General features: G+C 46.6%; 2 protein-coding genes across 2 annotated transcripts; both read right to left on the reverse strand.

The window, feature by feature from the left end:
* Positions 1–664: 664 nt before the first annotated feature.
* Positions 665–1,948, reverse strand: TWIST1 (twist family bHLH transcription factor 1). The gene is made up of 2 exons (XM_054274239.1): positions 1,336–1,948; positions 665–739 (listed from the first exon to the last, which is right to left on the reverse strand). The coding sequence occupies exon 1, from the start codon at positions 1,946–1,948 to the stop codon at positions 1,379–1,381; it is 570 nt and encodes a 189-aa protein (XP_054130214.1). The 3' UTR covers positions 665–739; positions 1,336–1,378.
* Positions 1,949–19,420: 17,472 nt separating this feature from the next.
* On the reverse strand, positions 19,421–19,987 carry FERD3L (Fer3 like bHLH transcription factor). Its single transcript, XM_054274264.1, has one exon. It carries the CDS (start codon positions 19,985–19,987, stop codon positions 19,421–19,423), a length of 567 nt encoding a protein of 188 aa, XP_054130239.1.
* Between the last annotated feature and the right edge of the window lie 3,374 nt (positions 19,988–23,361).

Below are 23,361 nucleotides of genomic sequence, written 5' to 3' on the forward strand. Positions count from 1 at the left end.
GAGACCAAACTTTAAGGTTATTAAAATTTCAATCATATTTATTTATTGCAGAAAAATAATATACAATGATATTTACAAAACAATCATAAAAATAGGAATGCATTTAGACACCGGATCTATTTGCATTTTAACATGGGTCATCAATAAATAAATAAAATGTTTATTTTTTTTTCTCAGAGGAAAAATATTAATAATAAAAAAGTTAGGAACCGGGTATATAACAGTTTGAGCCCAGCTTATTCCCCCCTAAAAAAATTAAAAAAAAATAAAAAAGGTTTTCATCTCTACAGGGATATTTTTGGTTGGCTGCTTGGTTTCATTCAAGAATGAAGAAAGTCCACAATAATGTATTTCCTTTCATCAGTGGCTCATGAGCACGACCTCTTGGGAATGCATGCATGCAAAAAAAAAAAAAAAGGGCAAACAAAAAAAAGTTCGATTCCAACATTCTTCGTCAAAATTAAAAAAAAATAAAAATCGAACGATTCAGACTTCTATCAGAATGCAGAGATGTGTGGATTGTACCGACGCCCAGAGGGTAGTCACTGTCCAAAGCCCTTCTCTCTTTCTCTTTCCTTAAGTGCTCCCCACGCCCTGCTTTGAATTTGGATTTTACTCTTCCAATTTCCAAGAAATCCTTGGCACATTTTTTGTTAGAAAAGATTAAAAAAAAAAAAATCGTATCCAACTTCAGAGTCTCTAGATTGTCCATTCTCTCCTTCTGTGGGAACAATGTCATCTGCAAAAACCCAGAAAGGGCGGAAAACTCGTTACTGAAACGAAAGTTACACAGACATCTACCTACACCTCTCTGTCTCTGGAAATCGCGCATCGGGCAGGAATGGAGCAGGGCGAGCTCGCCGTGCGGGCGGCGCGGTGACCGTGTGACACTCCAGCCTGGCGGTGCCTGGTGTCAGGGCCGAGGGAAGGGACAGGGCGGTAGGAAACCCTCATCGGGCAGCGCAACGGGAGGACGAGGATTCACTTCAAAATACGAGCAGCAGCAGCAGCGGCGGCGGCAGCAGGAGCCATCCCAGCAGCCCCGCTGGCTCCGCAGCGTTTGGTGGAAAAGCGATCTCAGGCCGGCCCCATCTGGCTGGGGCACACCCGCCGCGTCCCGCCCGCAGCCCGGCCACGCGTGGGCCCGGGGGCTCGGGCCGCGCAGGAGGAGGGACGGCCGCGCCGGGGGAGGCCCCTCCGGCCGCCCCGCTCGGGCAGCCAGGCCCTGCGGCGGCTGCGGGCCCTCTGCCCCACGGCCACGCGTGCCCGGCTCACGGCGCGGCCTCTGGCCTCCCTCCCCCCTTCCTCCCGCCGCTTTCGGGGTCCCTGCCTTACCTAGGGCTCCTGCCGAGGGGATGCGGGTGGGGGACGCCGCCTGCTAGTGGGATGCGGACATGGACCAGGCGCCCTCCATTCTCCACACCGAGAAGGCGTAGCTGAGCCGCTCGTGGGCCACATAGCTGCAGCTTGCCATCTTGGAGTCCAGCTCGTCGCTCTGTAAGACCTGGTAGAGGAAGTCGATGTACCTGGCCGCCAGCTTGAGGGTCTGGATCTTGCTCAGCTTGTCCGAGGGCAGCGTGGGGATGATCTTCCGCAGGGCGGCGAAGGCTTCGTTCAGCGACTGCGTGCGCTGCCGCTCCCGCACGTTGGCCATGACCCGCTGGGTCTGCAGCTCCTCGTAGGACTGGGGGCTGCCGCCGCCGCTGCTGCTGCCGCCGCCGCCGCCGCCCCCGCCCGCCCCGCACTTCTTGCCCCGCTTGCCTTGGGCCGGGCTGCACGGCTCGTCCGCGGCCCCGACGGCGCCGCCGGCGCTGCGGCGGCTGGAGCGGCGCTTGCGCCCCCCTCTCTTGTTGTTGGGCAGCTGCTGCCGGTCCGGCTCCTCTTCGCTGTTGCTCAAGCTGTCGTCGGCGGGGGAGACTGGAGAGTTTGACTCGTCCTGCTGCATCATCTCTGGGGGGAGACGCGAGAAGCGGGCCGGGAGGGGGGGGAGGGCAGGGAGAAGAGGGGGGCACCTAACCCGCCAGCTCCCCCTTGATCGGCTGCTTCGCTGGCCTGCGAGGAGAAGGAGGAGGGAAGGAAGGAGGGAGGACCTCACTTTGGGGGGAGGGGGGATGGCATCAGGATCCAAGAGCAAAAAAATAAAAAGGCCAACCAAAAAAAAAATCCCTCCCGATCCCTCCTTGGAGCCCCTTCGAGGTGTCTGGGATTGGGAGAAAGTTGAAGACTTGGAGGTTCTTATAGCTCCTGCTGGCGGAAAGTTTGGGGGCAGCAGTGTCATTGGCCTGACGTGGAGAGGAGGGACTTTTGCTGAGTTTTATAGGAAAGTTTCCGCTTCCCCCCCTCCACGCCCTCCCCCAATTATTTTTTCAAGCCATTCACAAGTGATCTGCCTTCCCCACACGCACGCACATACATCCTTACCCCAAGCTCTTTCTCCGTTTCCCTCTCAGCGGTTTCTCTCTCAGACTCCTCCGGTTAGCGCTCGGCTTTGGGGTGGTGCTGAGGGCCGGGCCGGGAGGTTTTGGGGGTGCCCAGCCCCCGAGCGCTGCTGCGGAGGGCTCAGCGAGCCCCTCAGTGCCCGTGCTGGGGACAACAGCCCCGAGCGGCCGGGGAGAGCCCGCACCCCTCGGGCTTTCCTCTCTGCAGCGGGCACGGCTGTAGAGAAAAGAAGGAAATGGGAATTACCCGCGGGGCAGCATCCAGGCGCATCCTAATTTTGACCCGCTTTAGCACACGCCGCGTTTCCCCATCACTGAGCACCCCGGGTCTGCCTTGCCGAGGGAGTCGCGCATTTCTGGGCTGGGGAGGGGTGGTGGCGCAGCCTCGTCCTGCCAGGCTGGGGGACTGCGCTCGGAGAAAGCCATCCTCAGGGGTGGAAGCAGCCGGGAAACCAAGCATTGGCTTCGTACATGCATAAGCACCAGTCCTTGAGCTCGTCTTAAGAGAAACTCGGGAGGATCCGCGTCTCCAGCTTGGCACACCGGGAGACGGGAGGGGGTACAGACTCTTTTGGCCCGCACTCTCAGTGTGCTGACCATTCACTTCAGTCCATCCTCCCACGAGGCGCCCGAATCCGGCACTTCCTGGGAAAAAAGATTATTTATTTTAATTTCTCTTCTATGTCTGCAGCCAAAGCTATTTCTTCCCATCCCCCGCCTTTGTGCCTCCTTCCCCGCTCGCTGGCAGCACAGAGCAGGTGGTGTGTCTTTTTAACAACAGCTCAGATTCAAACGGGGAACGCCTGGGAGGGAAAGCTAGAAATTGCCGTCCGTCAGCGAAGGGGGTGAAGCTCTCTCTGCTCCCGGCGTGGGGACCGCGCTCCTCCTTTGCCGGCCTGGCAGCGGCCGCCGGCCCGGGCACGGCCGGGAGCGGAGCGGGCAGCGCAGAGCGGCAGAGCCTCCCGGCTTGTCTGAGGTGTGAGGGCGGACAGGGCGAGCGGAATGGCAGAGGAGCGATAAATCCCGGGCATGAAATAAAGCAAGGCTTCTGGAAGAGCGCTGGCATCTTCTCCGGGGAACAGACTCGTCTCTCTCCCCTGCCTGGGGACTGACTCCCTTTCCTCCCGCAGAGGCGGCCCATCCCGGGAGATGCCAGGGCCCTGCTCGCCGCCCCGAGGGGCAGCGCCTGCCCCGGCCCCGCCGCAGCGTCCCCGGAGCTGTCCCAGCACCGCTCCCTTCGCTGCCCCTCTCGGCGAGCTCTCCTTCTTGGGTCTCCATCCCGGGGAGCGAGCAAATAGCCGCCTGCCCAAAACCTTCCCTTTTGGGAAACAGCTGGAAAAAGGACCGGGGAGGCAACAGGGACCGCCTCAGCCGGCAAGGGAAGGCACACATGCCGCGAACAGACCCGCAGCGAGCCTGCACAGCTTTCCCGGCTTTTGGCTTGTCCCTGCTGTGTCTTCTGCGATCACAGGCCTCTTCACTCTGCTTAACACTGAGAGCTTCAGGGGGTCTCTTGCACTGGCAACAGCTGCTGATCCCAAGGTAAGAAGAGCCGGCTCTCCTTTCACCTCCCTTTCACCAACAATTTTGTCTGTACCCCCAACCTCCTCTGGGGTGTTGAGCAGTGTCATTACAGAAGAAATGTTGGAAAAAGTAGTAATGAGCATCTGTAGGTGGCTCCAGGGGCCTGCCTTCCTTCCTTCCTTCCTTCCTTCCTTCCTTCCTTCCTTCCTTCCGTCCGTCCATCCATCCATCCATCCATCCATCCATCCATCATTTTTCTTATGGGAAAAAGAAATATCACAGGACAAAACCAAACCTGGATAGTTATTACCTTGCTGGGAATGGGATGCTGCCTGCAAGGAGGGAGGGGCAGCATCTCCTGAGCTGATTTGGCAGGATGCATGACTTGTCTGGGTAACCTGAACTTTGAATGGGATGCAGGACATCACCTGCTTGTCATGGGGCAGGAGGAGGGTGTGTAGAGCAGGGTGTATGAAGGAGTCAAGGATACATGGGGAAGTAGTAGTATTACATGGTTTGTAAAAATAGGAAACGTGGAGAAATGTAGGGATGGAGTTGAGGAGAGAGGAGTAGCTGACCATAGTAGATGGCTGGGCTTAGTGTCAGCTGCTCTTTGTGCAAACTGCAGCAAAAACAACAAGCAGTTTTTAACAGGACCTGTGACCTGCACACTGCTGTATGAATGAGGACTGCACAACCCTCCCCCCTTCCTCCCACCATCATCTTCATTTTGGTTTTTGTTTTATTTCTGACTCCCAAATTATGGGCTCAGGAGCAAAGACATATAAGCCCATGATGTTACTGTCAAGACCCCCACAGGAGTGCAGGGGCCAGATGAGCTGTGGTGGCAACAACCTGTCCCAGAGGACTTGGGCTGGGCTGGGCTGGTTGTGGGAGCCTGCCTGGATCCCCCAGGCCTGTTGGCAGGCAGCAACTCTGCCTAGTGCTGGAGTGTGTGGAGCTGTGTTGGGAAGAGGGTGGATGTGTGAGAAAGTCATGTCTGGGGGTCTGTGAGAGAGAGAAAGACATACTGGTGTGTTTATAGGTGAGGATGTGTTTGTGTGTGCATGAGTGTACTGTTGATCTTTTCAGTGTGAACACATATATATATATATGTCAGGAGGGAAAGGAAGTGAAGTCTGTGCAGAGATTAAAGAAAATCAAATTCTGGTTTATTTTGAAATCTACAGTTTTGATGGGGATTGAGGTGCAGCCTTTGCATTTCACATTAAATAACAATTTTATTTTATTTATGCAGTGTTAAACCATCTGTTTTGAACCTCCACTAAGCCACTAAGGTACTTCTGCAGACCACTTTGGAGCATGGGATGTCATGTCCTGTTTTTCTCTGTGCATAGGCATGGCTTAGGTAAGAGCTCTCCTGGCTCCTTGGGCAGAATTTCAACTGTTTCACTCTTTGGTGGTGGCAAGAAAAACCACAAACAAATCCATGGCCTTTCTAGAGATTCTTCCAGGCCCATTCCTGCAAGCTTCCCTGGGCCTCAGCTCAGAAAAATATGTGTTGTAGCATGAACTCTTACATGGAACACTGGCAGGACCCAGAGCTCTTCAGCATTTTGTCACCTCTGCAGAAAGGTACAACGCTGGTAAAGCAGCCATCTAGATTACAGGTATGGCTGTGAACAGAGAAAATAATGGCAAACTCCTGGTAGGAAGAAATGAGGAGTAAGTTGGTCTGTGATGATCACTGTAGTCATGGTTGATCACAGGGCAATAGCTGTAAAGGATGGCCCCACCTTGTTGCCAGCCCTTCTGTGGGCACCCATTCACTTTTGAGACACTCACAGGATGGGATGAGCTGTATTTGCCTTATCCAGGCCAAAATGTCACAGCTTTTGAGGGGAGTAGGTCAAAAGGTGGATTCTTTCCTTGATCTCTAAGAATGAATGAATATAAGGCCCAATTTTATCTGCCTTTTTATAAATCAGTGCAGAAGTTTAAGAACTAATGTGCTCAAGACCCGGTGGTTGCAACTACAATGTTGTCCCTCATCAATGTGTTAAACAGATTGTGCATACACACAAATTACAGTTGGATTGCAATAAGGCTGTTCTGTATTCCCCATACAGCAAGCACATACACATGTAATTTGGGTCACAAAGGCTGTTTACTGTGGTAAAACTCTCACTGCTGCTGATTCCTTGGAATATTGAGCAATGTCTTACATCCATGCATGCCTAGAGACAGCCTGCCTGCGTGGTTTTGATGCCGACGCCTTCAATCGGGTGTTTTCTCAGAGGTTTTACTTTATGTTGCAAAGACCACTGAAATTAATTGAAGTTTCCCTACTAGTTTCCACAGCCAGGTATTTTAATTTGTATGGATTCTAGGTGAAACCCTGGTCAGGACCATACCCCTTCAAGAGGGATGAGAGAGCACCTAGCAACTTTGCCCACTGGCGTTTATGCTGTAATTTGCTCCGTGTAGGAAGCACACCGGGAAACAGGCTGACAACCCTCACTGTGCCTGGTACAAGTTTCTGCTCAGCAACAGCAAACAGGCAGAATCCATATATAAAGGTATGAGAGCAGGACCCGTTTCTCATCTTCTTTCACCTCTTTCTTCCTTCCTATCACCGCGGCAGCTCATACAACCAAGGAAAAGCTGACAAGCATCTCCCGTCATTGGTCCAGCGTGGGCGGGCGCGGCTCGGCTCGGCTCGGCTCGGCCCGGCCCGGCTCGGCCCGGCCCGGCTCGGCTCGGCTCGGCCCGGCTCGGCCGGCGGGGCTGGGGCGGCGGGGCCGTGCCGGGCCGTGCCGTGCCGTGCCGGGCTGTGCGGCCGGCGGCCACCGGAGGGCACGATTCCCCGCCGGCCCCGCCGCGCTCCGGGCGAGCCGCTGCGCCCGGGCCGGAGCGAGCCCCGTCCGGCTGGGGCACCCGAGCTTCGGGGCCGTGCGGGGCTGCCCGCCCGCTCCCGGCTCTGCTCGCTGCGTTTCAGCCATTCCCGAGTGGTTTTTCTCGCTGAGGTGGCCGCAGCGCCGCTGCCCATCCCGGGGCGGCCGTGCTGGGTCCTGGGGGGAGATCCGGGACACGGATCCCTGCGGACATACGGACACTTCCCACGGGTGGGCTTCCAGCTGCTGGCGCTTTGACACTCCGTTCGGAAGCTCTGGAAAAACAGATGAATAACGCGGAGTTCCTCAAACGAGCAGTTTCATTGTCAGAATTGCTACAATGATTTTTATTTAATTTTTAAGGTCGTGTGGCCGTTCATGTAAAAGTCCCAGCAGCTTGCTGCCACGAAAGGGTGCGGCAGCGTTGTTCCCGGTGTTCCCGGTGTTCCCAGGGCTCCCATCCCTCCCGCCCCTGGGCCGGCGGCAGGGAGCGCTGCGCCCCCCGCGCACCGGCCCTCGGCATCTCTGCATCCATCCCCTGCTCCGGCCCTCGATCCTGTGCAAGGCCGAGAAATACCTGTACGCTATCGACAAAAGAGCAAGCCCACACAGGAGACAGGTCTCTCGATAAATTAAGTTCTCAGATTATTTTCAACACGTGTTTTTATATAAAATCTTTTATTCAGATCCAGAAATAATTCCTGGCTGTAAATGGGGCTGTTTAAGCAGATCCTAAGTACCTCAGTGTAAGCCTGACTGGTATCCTCTCATGTATCCTAGATAAGACCAGTCCTTCCCATCACAAGAGATCAACATATCTAATGCTGTGGTGGAGTTCTGCCCCTAATTATGGCTCTGGATCTTGCTTATGTGGTTTCACATCTAAATCTGAAAAGACCACTTAGTAAAACAATCTTATCTACACTCCAGGGGATAACAGTTATTTTTATTAATAATGGAGCTTATTGGCTATTTCAACTCCTTTGATTTTTTTTTTCTTTTCCATCTTTACCTTCTTTCCTGAACTATATCAACATAATTTATTTTTGTGTTCTTCTTGCTCCCACACATTACTCAAATCTATATTCTCAATCTCTCACTACACTTGGCCCAAGGAAACTCCATTAAACTTCAGGCCCTTTTAGCCACAAATTCTGCTTTTTTCTTCCAAGGTAGGGGAGAATGCACCTCCAGCCCTGATGATGGATAAAGCATTCCACAAAGCCTTCTTCTTATGGGTGGACTCAAATATCCCACAGCTCAAGCAGTTAGAATCAGAGCCATAGAGCCAGAATTCCAGCATGGAAGTGGGCTTTCACCCTGTTAGCCATGTCTGCAACCCTGGGAAAAATCCCCACCCCTGCTTGCTACTATATGTGGTCTCCTTTAGGATTTCAGGTGCTCTTGGAATCTCACAGATGAAAATGAAAAAGAGGTAATGTGAGAAGTAACCATAACTCATCATTCATAAAGGAACATAGAAATTCAGTAGGCAGGATAACAGGCTGGTTTTTACATCTGAAATGGGCAGCAAATTCTGGTGTGAGGGGAAGAGCATGGAAGGTCATCCCAACATACACATATGATTTCCAGGGCAAAGGAAATGGTTTTTTTCCCTTGGTAGGCTGATTGAATGCCAGGTCCCCAAGTTGGAACCCATCCATCTTCTCCTCCTGGCCATAGACCACATGGGCCATGAATGCAGCCATGCAGAGGAGGTGAGCCTGGAGGGGAAATGTTCACAGAAATGGACACCCATCTCACTCTTTCCACAGTTACCTTACTTCCAAAAGACACCTACTCAGAGCTAGAAAACTTTTGAGGGAGCAGGGGTTTATTTCCATCTCTGAATTTCCTCTCAGAAATGGCAATGAGCATGCATCAAAGTTTACATATTCCTTTCTACATGGGGAGAAAGGAATGTAATATTATTATATATTATAATTGTTTTGTGCTATAGGCTATCAGCTATAGGCTATCAACTAAAGATCTGCTATCCATAATTTCTCCTCATTTTACACCCCCAATCTCACTTTCCTTCCTCCAGAATATACGATGATGATTAGGTTACCTTGCTCACAAAGGACTGATCTGTCCATTGGTCCACATCCTGGCTTTATTTTCTGACCAAAGATCATATAGTAGGTCAACAATGAAGGTGCTGTAGAGTACAATCTCAGTTACAAATTCCAAAGGCAATTTTCCAGAGAGGTAGTAGTTCATTGATATGTTAAAGTAAATTAGCACACATTCACTGTTCACGTATCTGTGTACATACTTGGCTATTTATGAAGTCTGACCTCCAAACAAACATCTGTACTTGTATTTATGCAAAATACGGTACTGCTTCTGCCTTGAAAAGTGTCTATATCAAACATTCTCATGCCAAAATCTACTATCTGACCTTGCAGCACTAAAAATAGTTCATGTCAGAAGCAGAGAAATATTTGTTTCTCCTTTTAGAACATTTGTGCTTACATTCATTAAGGACTCAGTCCAAAGTCCTTTGATGTCAAGGAGACTGTTTCAGTGGCCTTTGGATCAAGTCTTAAAAAGGGTCAATTAAACTTTAAATAAAATAAAAATTATAATGGGTCCAGCCTAAGAGAATAAGAGATATGTAAGAAAGGCTGCCTTTGGAGTAAAGCATCACTCATTGTTCTCTAATATTTAGTTGAACTTGTGGAATTTTTCATTATTAAAACAATAATCATTTTCAATAAAGTTATAATTAATTTTTAGTCTTCAAAACATCCACATTTTTCTGCATAGTAGAAATGTTGTTGCTGACCTAGTAAGTGCAAGGATGCTTTGAGCTCAGTAGGGCATATATGGACTGGACCCTAAGCAGTAAGATATGGCCTAGATTTTCAAAGCCAGAGCAGAGACCTAATTCCAAAATACTCTTCTGACTCTAAAATATGTTCAAGTTTTCATCTCACTTTGTATTTGAGCAACTCAGTATTTTATAATGTCCAATCTAATGTTAGGCTTTGTTTTTCACACTTTGCAAAAGGAATAATGCAGCTTTTGGCAATAGCAGATGTTGAAATTAACTTGAAGGTAGAGGATGTTCAGTGGAATATAGCAGGGGCTTTAATTTAAAACAGTGAACTTTATTGTTCAGTTGGTAATCCTTTTCTCTACAAAAATGCATAGTGTTTAGAGCATCCATTTTGATAAAAAAGAAGCCAGTATTAAAACAAGCTACAGAGCTACAGCCTCACAGAGCTTACTACACTGCTTGCTTGAAATCACTGTATCAGAGACTTGAGTAATTGGAATGACATATGTCTGCAGGAATTTTTGCTGAATCCAGGTTATTTGACAGTAGAATGTTCATCATTCCTTCCAAACAGATAGAAGTTTGATCAATTATATTTCAGTGGCTTACAGCCATATGCTATCTGCAGTGACATTTATGATCTATTTTTCTTATCCCCAAATGGCCTTCAACCTAGCAGTTATCTGCCAACATGTTAAAGTTTTGGTCAGTGGAAATCCTTTAGTGTCTTGGAAAGATTCATGATGTTTTCTTTTGGCCAAAGTCCATTATGGGTAACTACAACTTTATCTGCATTCAATGTATGTAATTGAGTGGCTGTGGTATGGCACACTGTCATTTGGCTTCATTTCAATCAACTAAGATAACTCTCTGTATTTTCTTTCCTATAACACTGTGTCATGTTGCTGCAAAAAGTGAAACAGCTGCCACATTCTCCTTATTGAGGGTGCATCCCAGAATGGGCTGTTTCTTCTGAGAGGACAACATAGCCTCCAGTTTGGCAGGTAAAATTTTGCAACACCAAATCCTTCCATCTGTGGTTTCATGTTGTCAGTTCGTTGCAGGAACTAATAGTCTGGTCTAGATGTCAAACTATCTGATTTGTTAGTGTAGCTGGCAGGTTAACTGTCTAAGTCCTGCCATTTCCTCACAGAATTCACTGTGGGTAGAAAATTTCATCCGAAAAAGAAGAAAAATAACCATCTTTAAAGATTAGATGCACTGTTGGGAAATTAAGTTCTTAAAGCTAAATCAGATGTACGATAGGAAGCAGCTCATAATTGCTCACATTAAGGGTAAAGGGCCAACCCAAAGGCATATAGACAGGAGGAAAAAAGGCAATACAGTCACTCAGCTATTACTGTGAGAAACAGCCCTTCAAATTCCCACTGATCTAATGTGTATCAGAAACAAGTTACACTGCTATAAAGAGATAGAAGATGCTTTTTCATTCTTTGTGGTTACGGGAATGGAAGGCATTGTATTTCTTTCCCTCCCAAACTGTTCATTGAGGAAAAAAGGATTTCTGCTGCTCCTTAAGTCATAAAAGTTAGCAAAATGTTATATGACAAAAAGTTGCCATTAAACTTTGCTCAAGAGCGTTTGAAAATGGCATGTGAAATCCATGCTGGAATAGGTGCTACTGTAAGGGCATCAAAAGTGAAGGGAATGGATTAGCAGCTCCCCAGTAACAGCTGTGGCACCACAAATGATGCAAGTAAGCAGCATTCCGTTTGTAATACAGACAGAGAGCAACACTGTGCAGCCAGTAGTAGCATTATACATGGAGTGGAAAGAAACCACAGCAAACAAAGTTTTGTGTTTTCCCTAGGTTTTCACTAAGGAACCTCCATGGTGCCACCCACATTTCCACCATGCTACTGCAAGGTGATCATTACCAACCTCTCTGAAGACTGTGTCATTTCAAAATGTGTCTCCAGAAGTTCTCAGCAAAAGAAAACACCTTATGCATAAAATATTCTCTTTTCATCTCTGAGGTCACACTGCATCTTTGGGGTGATATTTGGTGTTTATGTGCTATGGAAGTGATTCATAAACCCTCACAATAAATATTTCTAATGACCCATGGCTTCAGAAGAACTGTGTTCTGTAAGGTGAAACAGGATTGAAGTGACTGTCATTAGAACTTTTCCTCTGTGGTGTCCTTCTCAGGTAGCTGTCATGTCTTTCCAGCTTGAAGGCAAAAAAACCTGGTCGTATACACCAAAATGCTCTCCAAATATTTGGCTCATGCACTGAATCCTTCAAATAATTTTGTCAATGGTATGAAACAAAGAGTCATGTTTCTCCTACTCTCAAAAACAAGATGAGAAATTTATCTGGTTTTGTTTTGGTTTGTTTGTTTGAGTTTTTTCAGTCTTGGTTCAATTTATGTATTTCAGGAGATATGCCTGCACATTTTAAATTTTTAAAGTATGACAAATGTTGTGTGTTCTCACTATAGCTTTGGTAGAACTTATTTCTCTCCAAGGGCAAACCCCATGCTGTTAACATCACAAAACTTCCTCAGCATAATGGGGCTCAGTCCATAGGTATGGCAGTTGTGATCTGAAAGGAGATGCTGAAATAATTTTTTTCCTGTATGTCTGAAACATAACAGTGAGAACTGACATATGCTGTTGTCAACCCAAGTACAGCTGACAGAATAAAACAATGAATAGGTGGATGTTTCCAAATTTAACACCGTGGGGCTGGTAAAGGTGTTTGCATCCATAGGACTGAAAGTCTATCTTACCAAGGACTGGTTTAGTAGTTTGAGCACAGTTATGAGTACTTGAGAGAAAGTTCCATTTGCTCATGGTTAAAATTTGGGTTCTGTACATCAAGGAGGCGGCACCTGATGAGGGCCTAAACTGTCAATTTAATCATATTTGGCAATACTCAAGATATCTGCAGAGAAAATTTAAATGGAGTCAGATGTAATATGAAATTAATTCCACACGCCTTCATGTAAGGTAGAGAAAGATCTGAGATAGCCCCTCATTTTACAGTCTCTCAATCATATTTTCCTTTTTTCCCCCCTCCATTACTATTATTCATCATCCCACAACTTCTTTCGCATCTGGTAGTTTGCAGAGTTATGAGAGTCAATGATGTTGCAGAGTTACTGCAATACTCTAGCATATAATGAAATAATTATAAAAATAGATTAAAACATTTTTCTACATATTCACTTAATGCTCTTTATATTTCGTATCATATATGATAATATTAACAACAAAAAGTGATTGTAAGTACTCACAAATGTCCCCAGATGATGTTGCTGAGTCCTGAATATCTGATTCTGCTCAAAGTTATTCAAAAATAATTTTAAATTTTCGGCCTGTACTCTGAAAATTTCCTGGCAACTCAATTACTTAGTTATGTACATTATTCTCAAAGATTTCATAGGAGCTTCAATGCCCAAGACCAGGCCCAGGAGCACCTTTAAACATCTGAAACACTTCAGCATTTGGATAATTACATACTTTTGGGACCAACCCACATTTCTCTTTGGAAAATGTTTCCCCTGCATGGCTGCAGACAACAGATGGATCATATGATCTCTGCATTTGGAAAGATGGCATAATTCTGGCAGACTGTCAGTTGAATGAGAGAGGCTGATTTCAGATCCTCATTAAGAAAATATACAACCACACGGAGTGGACTGAATGGCAGAAACTGATCGGTGGCGCCAGCTTTAATAGAAAATATAGCACACATGCAACATGAAATCTGCTGAGCTGTGGCTGGATCTAGCTCTATCAGGTTTTGCATTCTTTCCCCAAATAAATGTGCTCTAAAGGAAACATACTTTGTAGTATAAGGGCCTTCTGTTTGCCAGGAGGGAGGGGAGATGAGCAGTGGAGGGTGAAAAGGCAAATTCAAAGAGCTACCAGGTCTAGGGTTGGAGCAGGGTGCCAAGGCTTTGTTGAGTCTCCCCTTTCACTTGCAAAAGTTTCTGTTTAATGAAACTTTTCTTTATATTTCTAGTCTCTTGGTATATTTTTTAGGGTGCAGATGGCACTTTTCCCAGAAACCACCCCTTGGAAGAGTAATGCCTTGAGAGGCTACCTAGAACAGAGACCTGACAATGTTAAAGGAATAAAGTAGGTATTTATTAAAAAGGCCTTCAAAGGATACACCTTGGCAGTAAAAGAGCCTGGCTGTGGCTACACCCAGGATGGATGACTTGGCCCCTTCTCACTGCAGGGCTCTGGGAACAAGGCTCAGTGCCTTCTTTACACACATTTCCACATGGAAGTGGCCCTGCCAAGACCTAATAGCTTCAGTAGGAAACCTAGGGTACTGTAAAGTGTAATATACTTCCCCAGCAACACTGGATATGAGCAATAATTTCACTGTAATCACTACTCACAGCTAAATGAAAAGGACTGGTGGAGCTGCACCTCCATTTCACCATGAAACACTAAAATGGCTTCAGGTCACAACTTTTGTTTCAGCAGTGACATCAGGATCTTTTTATGATACCTCATCTTGGCCACACAAAATAATGAAAAATCATAAATCATTGGCTGCTTTGAAAATCTTTTCTAAACTATCTTTTAGTGAGATCAGAGACAACATCTATCTCACATGAACCTGAAAAGTTCAAGTAGTAATAGTGGTTGCTGTAGTATATCTATTCCTGTATCCTTTGTTCTATAGGTACCACTCTTCCCTCTGATAACTGTAAATTTCAAAAGTTGGAATCATTAACTAGGTTAAGGACTGCATAGTAAATAAACAATGCTAGAAATAAAAAGAAATATCAACATCTGGATCAACTTCTTCTCTCAGTGAATGTGTTTATGTTGAAGACTTTCCATTCACAGATTTCCTCTTTACTGTGTAGAAAATCATAAAACGTACTTCTTGTCCTTGATCCCCTCTAAGGCTTGGAGTAAGAGAAGATGGAACTGGAACTCATAGGGACAATTATTATCTTTTTTCTGCTTTCAGAGCTAAGGAGAGACAGTTAAACCAACAGGATACTCTTTATCTCTTCTTCTGAAATTATGGCAGAATTATGACAAAAATATGAACAGGCCTAGAATCTCAGTGTGCCTGATTATTTGTTTGAAATAAAGCCATGTGTGACAATAGTAATGCCTGTCCTTCTGCACTGCAACACCTTTGTGTGGGAACCATTCTAAACCCCTCAGCATGGGAGGACATGGTCTGTGTCACCACTGTGACACTGAAGCCTTGGAGAGCAGCAAAAGCCACACTAAGATAATATAATGCACACAATAATTTGAGTATGTTGCAGTCCTAGTAAGTATATATTAATGTGGAAAGCTGTACTACAAAAGTAAAGGTAACAGAATTACTCCCTTATTTTGACTTTTTTGAAGAAATAGGAATTTCAGGTATGTAAGGACCACTGAACTGGAGTGCAGCTGGTGATCAGCAGAGTGAGTAGTAGCTCTGAATAATTCAAAGGCTTAAACTTCAGTGACAACCAGAAAAAAAGGTAATCACTGAAACTAGGACAGAGAAGAGGAAAAGCAAAATTTGGATGAAACACAATTTAAAACATAGTTTCTGAGCTACACTTCTTGAAAACCTAAAATTCTAGGCAATTGCAATTGAATATTTTTATTCTGTCAACTCTTTTATTCTGGATATATTGCAGTGACAAGTGTTCATCTCACTCTCTGACAACAAGCATTTTTTTGGAGCAGAGTTGAAGAGCAAATAATCTGAACTGATTCTATTTAGCAAGTTTTTAGGAAAAGCACCAATTTACTGTATTACAAAAAGAGCATAACCAGCACATCTATTAATCCTTGTAACTATTCTCTTGTATTTCTAGGAAAAGCTTGGATGCCATTGTTGCAGATTAGTAGCATTCAAGCCTGGTAAAACAACAGAATCCTGTGAAAATAATTCACTGAAAAAGTGAAAACAGGGACTTAGCATGCACAACAGTCACATTTTAAGCTTCAGCATTTTAGGTATTTTTAATAAAAAAAAAGAAAAAAAGAAGCCCACCAAAAACCGGAAGACCAAGTTAATTGAAAGGGCCAGTAGGGTAATCTAGAGATTCTTTCTGAAAAGAATCATCAATCTGAAAAAGAAATGAAAGCCACTCTTCCATTACTTTTGCTTGGTACCTCCATGACTTCAAAAACTAATTTATTTAAAAGTTTGTAAAAGAAAAAAAAAAAAGTATTGTTGGACTGAGACTTCACTTATCAAGTTTCATCCTAGAGGGAATTTTTATAGCTGAGTTATAAACCCTCCACACTTGAGTGTTTATAATGAAATGCTGACAAATGCGATAATAAACACCAATCATGGGGCCATAGTAGCTGATCAGAGAGTGGATTCAAAAGTTTGCAGTGCTATCATAATATTTTGTTCTGTTTCCAGCACTAGTTTGCTTAAACCTCCTTTCAGATTCAGCAGCTGTAAAACAAGATCAATCTAACTAGAGATTGCAAAATCATTTGATTATTTATACTTCTCTTCGAAAGCTATGAAATGTCTCTCAAATATGATTTCATTTAGTCTTATTTTTTTGGTTTACATGTCTGAATACTAATTGTAACACGATAGCTTCAAGGGAACTCGAATTTCTACCAAAAGTCGGTCTTCAGTGGCCAAAGAGAACATAAACAAACCAGCCTCAGACCAGGGTCTAAAAATGGGCTATGATCAAACAGCTCTAAGGCTTTAAAAAGCCCCTTATTATCTTCTCCCAGAAGTAATTGACGCTGTCGGTTTTTGTTGTTAATGCGGTGATAATGGCACTGTGCTTTGGGGAGACGAGGAGCTGCGCTCAGCCTTGGTGGCAGCGGGATTCTGAGCGAGGGGAGGAAGGCTCTTCACTGCAGTGGGTGAAATCCAAGCCTTGCTGGAGCTAGCAGCGCTTCTGCGCTCTGTCCCAATCGGGGTTTCACTGTTCTCCCAAGCCTGACAGGCTGCAGTACCGTACCGGCTCCACAGATTAGAATGCAGCTATCTTGGACTGAGACAAGGACTGGGGGAGAAAGGACCCCAGCGTTTTGTTATTTCAGAGAGATGGGATTGCACTCCAGCAAGAAGCTTGTCTGCAGGGTTCCCATAATTGGTTTATATTCTTACCAGACTAAACTTCCAGGATTTCGACACATCCACCGAGGGCTGAGGGATGGATCAGTATGGCATCTTGCTGTTTGACTGAGATCTTCAGGGGTGTAAGGACATGCTTTAGTTTCAACAGTTCCTTTGAAAAAATTGCACTTAGACTGCTTTTTTAGTAAATTTTCATCAGTTTTGGAAAAGCACAAAACAAACAACCAACCAAACAAAAAAGCCCATTTCATCAGGTTCTAAGGTCATATAAATCAATGTGTGGCTCAGGGGCTGCTCAAAACACATCTTGGGTTTTTTTCTGTGCTGTTTACATATTGTGTTCATTGGCTTATACCATAACTTCATTTTTAATTTCTAATGTTTTTAGCATCAGTGGCTCATATAAGAATGTTACTACTGTTCATATTGCTACAAAATTTCCAGTGATCCTTTAGAAATCAGAATTCATAATGCAAGATCCATTTGTATTTAAAAATAAAATGTAACATATCCTTTCTGCTTTTCTCTAGTCTCTAACACAAGTATGAAAAAACCCCCAAACTTGGATCTTGAACAAATTCCAGTGTTTTGTTATTAAACCAAGAAATGAAAACCAATAATTTTTGAATTATCTGTTACAGACATGTTTACATTATGAATCTCCTTACTTAAGACTCTATGTGCTATAGAGTTCTAATTTTATACAATGATATGAGCAAGAAATATTGTGAAAAGTTATATAATCATACTGTGACAGATCATAGAGAAATGGTGGTAAGAAGTGAATATTAAATTGCATATTTCATTGTCCTTAAAGAATTTGTCTTCATCATTTTGCCTGAGATGATGGTAACTAAAGTGAGATTGGGTTATGTGAACTATTGTTGATTTTGGAACATTGTTCATGTGTAGTTCCTTCTTTCGTTTTATTTTTAGGAAAAAAAAAAAAAAAAAGAAGGAAAACAAACCCCAAAACAACACAAAACCATCTGAGGAGGTGAAAACCCCCAGTTCCTAGAAAGGATCCAGCTGCGCTAACTATCCAACTGCCTCTTGGAAAAAAAAGCATTTTGACAAATGGAGAGCAGATGCAATGTGTGGAGTCAGAGAGGTCAACAAAAACAAGTAGAAAAAGAAACCAGGGAAACAAGTGAAAAGGGAAAGAATATTAGAGTATTAATACAGGATATTAGCTCTCTCAGGACAACATTAAAGTGAACAGAACGAGGAAAAGAAGAAGAATCACCCCAGAGCTGACAAAACACGAGAGAAGAAATAAGAGTCGTAGGATCCTAGGAATACTAGCCTGAATCCAGGGTAAATCTTGATTTTACTGATATCACTGTAATGTTATATAATGGAGAAAAGCTGTCCTGTGGAGGCATGCAGACCCACGGCCCTGAACGGGCAGTTCAATGCAAGTGGAGCGGCTCCGAGCGGGCTGGCCGCTGCCCGTCCGCTGCCAACGGGGGCAGAAATCCCGGTCCTTCCCAGCAGCAGCCAAGGAAGGGCCAGCAGCAGAGGGAACTGGGGAGGGGAGCTGGGAGGGAGGGCAGAGCACAGCAAGATGGGTCTGAGGGGCTCCTGGGAGAGACCCGGGCCCCGCTCCCAGCCCGGTCACGGCCGCCTCCCGCCGCTGCCGCTGTCCCGGCCGCTCGCCGCTTTCCAGAGATGCCTGCCAAAGCATCAGTAGGGAACGCTAGACAGAGATCCCCGGGGTGGACCCCATCCCTGTCCCGGGCTGTGCCCGACTCGGGCTTTCCCCTTTCCTCCCGCTCCGGCTTTTCAGAATGTATTTCATAACTTTTATTCCTTGCAAAGATGAAACGTGGCGTGCGCGTGTGTGCATGTGCGTGCGTTTGTAAGGGAATGCGCCGTGGGAGAGAAAACGTCTCCGCTGGACGTCCCCAAAACCAAAGCCCACAAACTCACAAGTTTTCTCTCTCAGGAGGGCGCAGACGGCTTCCCAGGCTGGCCCCGCCGGTGCCGGGAAGGCTGCGGAGCATCCCGGACAGCCGCACCTCGCCCCGCCGGGCCGTGCCGTGCCATGCCATGCCGTGCCGGGCCGGGCCGTGCCGGGCATTCCTGCGCCAGCTCCCGCCCGGTGCCAGAGACAGCGCTGGCCGCCCGCACACAAGGACAGAGCCGTTCCCGGGAAGAAAATCGTGACAACAAGAGGTTGTATCCAGATGTCCCCCTTCCCTGGCCCCGTGACACACGGCGTGGACTTGGCAGACTGGATTTCAAAGAAAAGGGAGTTGTTGTTTATTTTTTAAAAGGCAGAAAGCGCTGGGTTAAAATGCACAGGCCGAGATTTCCCTGGCAGGCAGCTGGGCAGGAACCGAACCCGCTGGAAACCCGCTCTGCACGTTGGAATGGCTTCACTGCCCCGGCCCAGTCTTTCTCCAAAGCAACAAATTGGAAAGGTATTAAAGCAAGCAGGCAACATAGCACAAACCAAGGAGCCTTGAACCTTCATTCCTCCACCCCCAACCAGTTCCATTTACAAAAAAATATAAATATTAACAAGTCTGCAACACACTGAGCCTCTCCATCCATCTTCTCCACAACCCCTCCTGACCTCAGGGCACGCTTCTCCAAACACTCTTGGTTTGCATCCCACACCTACAGGGTCCCGGCTGCGGTGTGAGAAGCCGAGGCAAGAGCCACGGATTTTTTTCCCCAGGAGGGAGGCACCTGCTCGCTGCCTCGGGAGATGCCGGCCCCAGCCGCATCCCGCCTGGCCCCGGCGCTCCCTAGCTCGCCTCCTGCCTGCTGCATCCGTCCAGGAGCTCAGTCATGAAGGAGATGTACACTATGGCCAGGCGCAAGGTCTCTATCCGAGAGAGCCTCTTCTCGTAGGCGAAGGTGGGCACCTTCTTCCTGAGCTGATCAAACGCCTCGTTGAGGTTGAACATCCTCTTCCTCTCGCGTATGTTGGCAGCCTGGCGCTGGGCGTAGGTGATGACCCGTTTTCTCCTAGGTCTGTCCAGGAGGGAAGCGCTGCGCATCCTTTCCTCTTCCTCTTCTTCTTCTTCTTCGGGATCCCCATTTCCGAAAGCAGCCAGGGGCAAACCTCGGGCCATCCCTTCCCGAAGCGACAGGACTGTGTCCCCGAAGGGAGGCCCGGCGGTGACCTGGCAGAGCCCCAGGCCCGCCCCAGCCCGGGGGGCTCCCTGGGGGCTGCCCAGGGACAGGTCGGCCACGAAATCCAGCACCGAGGTGCCCAGCAGCCCCTCCGGGCAGGGCGCTTGCGGGGCTCTGCCGTGCAGCTCATGCAGCAGCGCCGGGCGCTGGCGGGCTGGGAAAAGGCTGGCTGACATCTTACTTCAGAGAGGGCTTATTTGGGTCCCCCATCCCCAGCCCCAGCGACGTTAATATTTATAACCCCCCGGATAACAGGATTAGCAGGACTAGAAAGAGCGGCTGTAAAACTTCTCGCCGTGATGCTGATGAGAGGAGACAGACAATCCCCTCGGGGACGCGTGGATGCTCCCGAGAGAGGAGTCCCCAGCGAGTCAATCCTGTCACAGCGATCAAGGACAGTTCCTTCTTGGCAAAACCCTCCGCTCTTACCTGCTGAGCACTTTTGTCTCTTCTTACACACCCGCAACAAAACGATTTTCAGCCTCCTTAAAGCCCCTAGGAGCAGAGCCGGGTCTCCACTGGGCTTGTTTTCCTGCTTTCTGTCGGGATCTCTGAACCCTGGGAGCCAGCCTGACAACTGATGTCAGGCAACTGCATGTATGCTTTTAATGATGTCCTGAAGAGGGGACCTGCATGCGGAGGGTCACCGGGGAATGTTTACCCTGTATCCCAGCGCAGTGGGAACTGAATGACAGGACCTCCATTAGCCTAAGTAAGCATTGTAGGGGACCCGGTATTGCATTCCCACTAGTAACTGTTGGAATCGTCTCTTCATTCCCCCTAAATCCCCTTCAATCAGAGTTCAAATATCTTTCCAGTAAAAAGCTGCTTCGTAAATCTCATTTTGGTTCAGGCAATCTCATAGCACTTGTTTGAAACTCCTTCTTGCTGCCCGTGAGAGGACAATAAGCTGTCCTGCAGCAACTACACCTTTGGTAGAGCCATCTCTGTCACCCGCAGAGCGCAGAGGAATCAACTTGAGCGCACGCACTGATAACGCAGGATACATGCTGCAAAATACCGTGAAATGCACATGAACATACCCACCCACACACCCGACACCGCTCAATACCTTTCTTTGATCAAGGTTTCCTTGAGGACAGACGTTGTGGATTGTTTTGCTTTTGTCTTGGGACACTGGAAGAGAGGCTGTGTCTTCACCCTCCCGCACCATAGACTCTCCCTATATATACAGCCCGGCCCTGGCAATCCCTGGCAGCATCAGATACACCGAGGTCGAATCCGATCGATTTTCTTTGGCACATGATTTGTGCACACAGCTCTCTCCGGAGTGACTGCTCATCACTCCTGAGCTGCCTTCTAAAAGCTAATCTTCCCCTTTGTCATGCATTGTTGTCACTCTCGCTTTGAGGCTAATTAGTCTCTAATTTCTACGGGGATTTCAAAACCGATGAGATCAAAGGAGGTGAATGGGGCGGCCGAAGGAGCCCTCTCCTGGAAAATACTTCCTGTTTGTCTACAGGATCGCAAACATTTCCCGCCGCGTACCGGGATTTGCCGTCATTGACAACTCAGCGAGCGAACCACGCACCCCATTTCCGGGGCAAGGAGCAGCGGGAAAGTCTCTCCCCGTGCCCGCTTGCCCTGCGGCGGGCTGCGGAAGGTGCGCGGGATCCCGCCCAGGTACGCTGGACAGCTCCGCACAGGGGCCGCGGGGTCAGCGCCGCATCGACCGGAGGGGGACACCGCCACCACCCCCTCCTTCGGGCCGACAACAACCTGTCCCCATCACATCCCATCCCACCCCACCCCATCCCATCCCATCCCGCGGCACCGCGGCTGCTCCAGCAGCTCGCCTAAGGGTGGGCAAGTAGCGCAGAGCAGCGGGACTGCCTTCATCCTCGCTAGGGCTGAGAGGTTTCTTAGCGGGCAAAGAGAGAGCTGCTCAGAGACTTGCTTATTTGTAACTAATATGGGGCAACAGAACACCTGGTGAATGAAGCTATGAGGCAAGGAGGACCTGTAAAACTTCTGTTGAGAGGTGTTGCTTAGAGAGCGCCCAAAAATAAGTTGAAAAGATGTAAATTTTAAATGCTATATAAAAACACTCGGTGGGAGAAAGATCATATATATACATATATATATATATATATGTATGACTGACCCACAAAGGATCATGACTTATTTGGGCTCCTTTTAGTTGAGGTGGCAAATATTTAATTTACAGACACAAAGGTAAAAGTTAAGGACAAATGCCATGAAAGACATGTCTCTACAGAACTCAAAATTATCACGGAAAGACAACTGCTTCAGACAGTGAAATAAAATAATGGAAAAATATTAACTCATCACCTCTATGTCAAAATTCACATGAATTTACTGTCCTGTAGGAAACTGGCATTTAGTAGAGGACAGACCTGCCCTTCACCAGGGTATCTTCAGAGAGAAGCTCTTGCTCACCTCTCTAGTTAAAGATTTTTGCAGGACACAAGCTACAAAGACAATCAGAGCTGGAAGAGGTTTATATTGCAGAAACATAAAGGGACAAGCTTTCCTAGCTAATAATGCATCACAAAGCAATATAACATAAGCCATAAAAATATCAATGCTTCTTAAAGAAGCTGTAAAGACAAAACTATGACAGGACTGGGAGGTCCTAGCAGAAAATGAAGACTTGTTACCAAGGTTAATCTTCTTGTAAAGCAGATTCTTTTCCTCTTTGTATCTTTTTCTATTCCCCCTTATGTTTTGCTAAAATATTGATTTTTCTCTGATATTAAATATTTTAGATTATATAGAATAAACTGAATGAAATGTGGTTCCACTAATATGTGTCACTTTTTTTGGTGATTTTTGTCACCTCAACTTCGGGGAAAGTATGAAGCTGAGGCAATGTATAATGAATAACCAGTGCTGCAAGGCACAGATTTTCAGTGCCTAGACAAATCAAGAACCTCAGAGAAGCAGAATGAATTCTCATAAGAGGCTGCTTTGTTACTCCAGAATTGTCTCAGACCAGATTAGGTGATCCAAAGTATGTTCTAGATTTGTTTCAAATATGAATGTTTGCTTTCTGACTCCTACCATCCTTCCGCCCTCCCTTATTCTAGCTTTTAATTTCACTTGCTTATCAATTAAAAATTTGCTCACAAGGTGCTTAAAGATGCTAAGAACTGATGGCTACAATTTCAAACCACTGTGCAGCTATTTCCAAAATTATTCTTCAGAAATATCTATAAAATTAGCATGTAGGGTTTGTGTATCTTGATTAGCATGTAGGGTTTGTGTTTAAAACTCAAACCACAACAACTTTTCTGATCTATTTGCCCTATCAGAAAAGTATATATCTGCCCAGCCCTTTCATCGCCTCATGTGGTAATTGTCCACAGTATACAGCCACTCTGACAACTTGGAATTATTGATTGAGATGGTATAGATTTTAACAGTGATCTGTACTTTACTGCAAAACTCAGTGTAAGTCAGCAGTGACTCTGAGATGCAGAAATATGTTGGTACTCTCCATCAGATATGACTCATTAAACAAGGACCTGAGAAGGTGCTGTCTGCTTTGGAAACCACAAAAAGTTAG

Source organism: Melozone crissalis, unplaced genomic scaffold, assembly GCF_028551555.1.
Source record: "Melozone crissalis strain CALT ecotype California unplaced genomic scaffold, PUWL_Pcris_2 ptg000016l_1, whole genome shotgun sequence".
Lineage (NCBI taxonomy): Eukaryota > Metazoa > Chordata > Aves > Passeriformes > Passerellidae > Melozone > Melozone crissalis.

What these genes read in the sequence shown, in the direction of transcription:
- FERD3L (XM_054274264.1), bottom strand. Translation starts at nt 19,987, where the DNA reads ATGTCAGCCAGCCTTTTCCCAGCCCGCCAGCGCCCGGCGCTGCTGCAT.
- TWIST1 (XM_054274239.1), bottom strand. Translation starts at nt 1,948, where the DNA reads ATGATGCAGCAGGACGAGTCAAACTCTCCAGTCTCCCCCGCCGACGAC.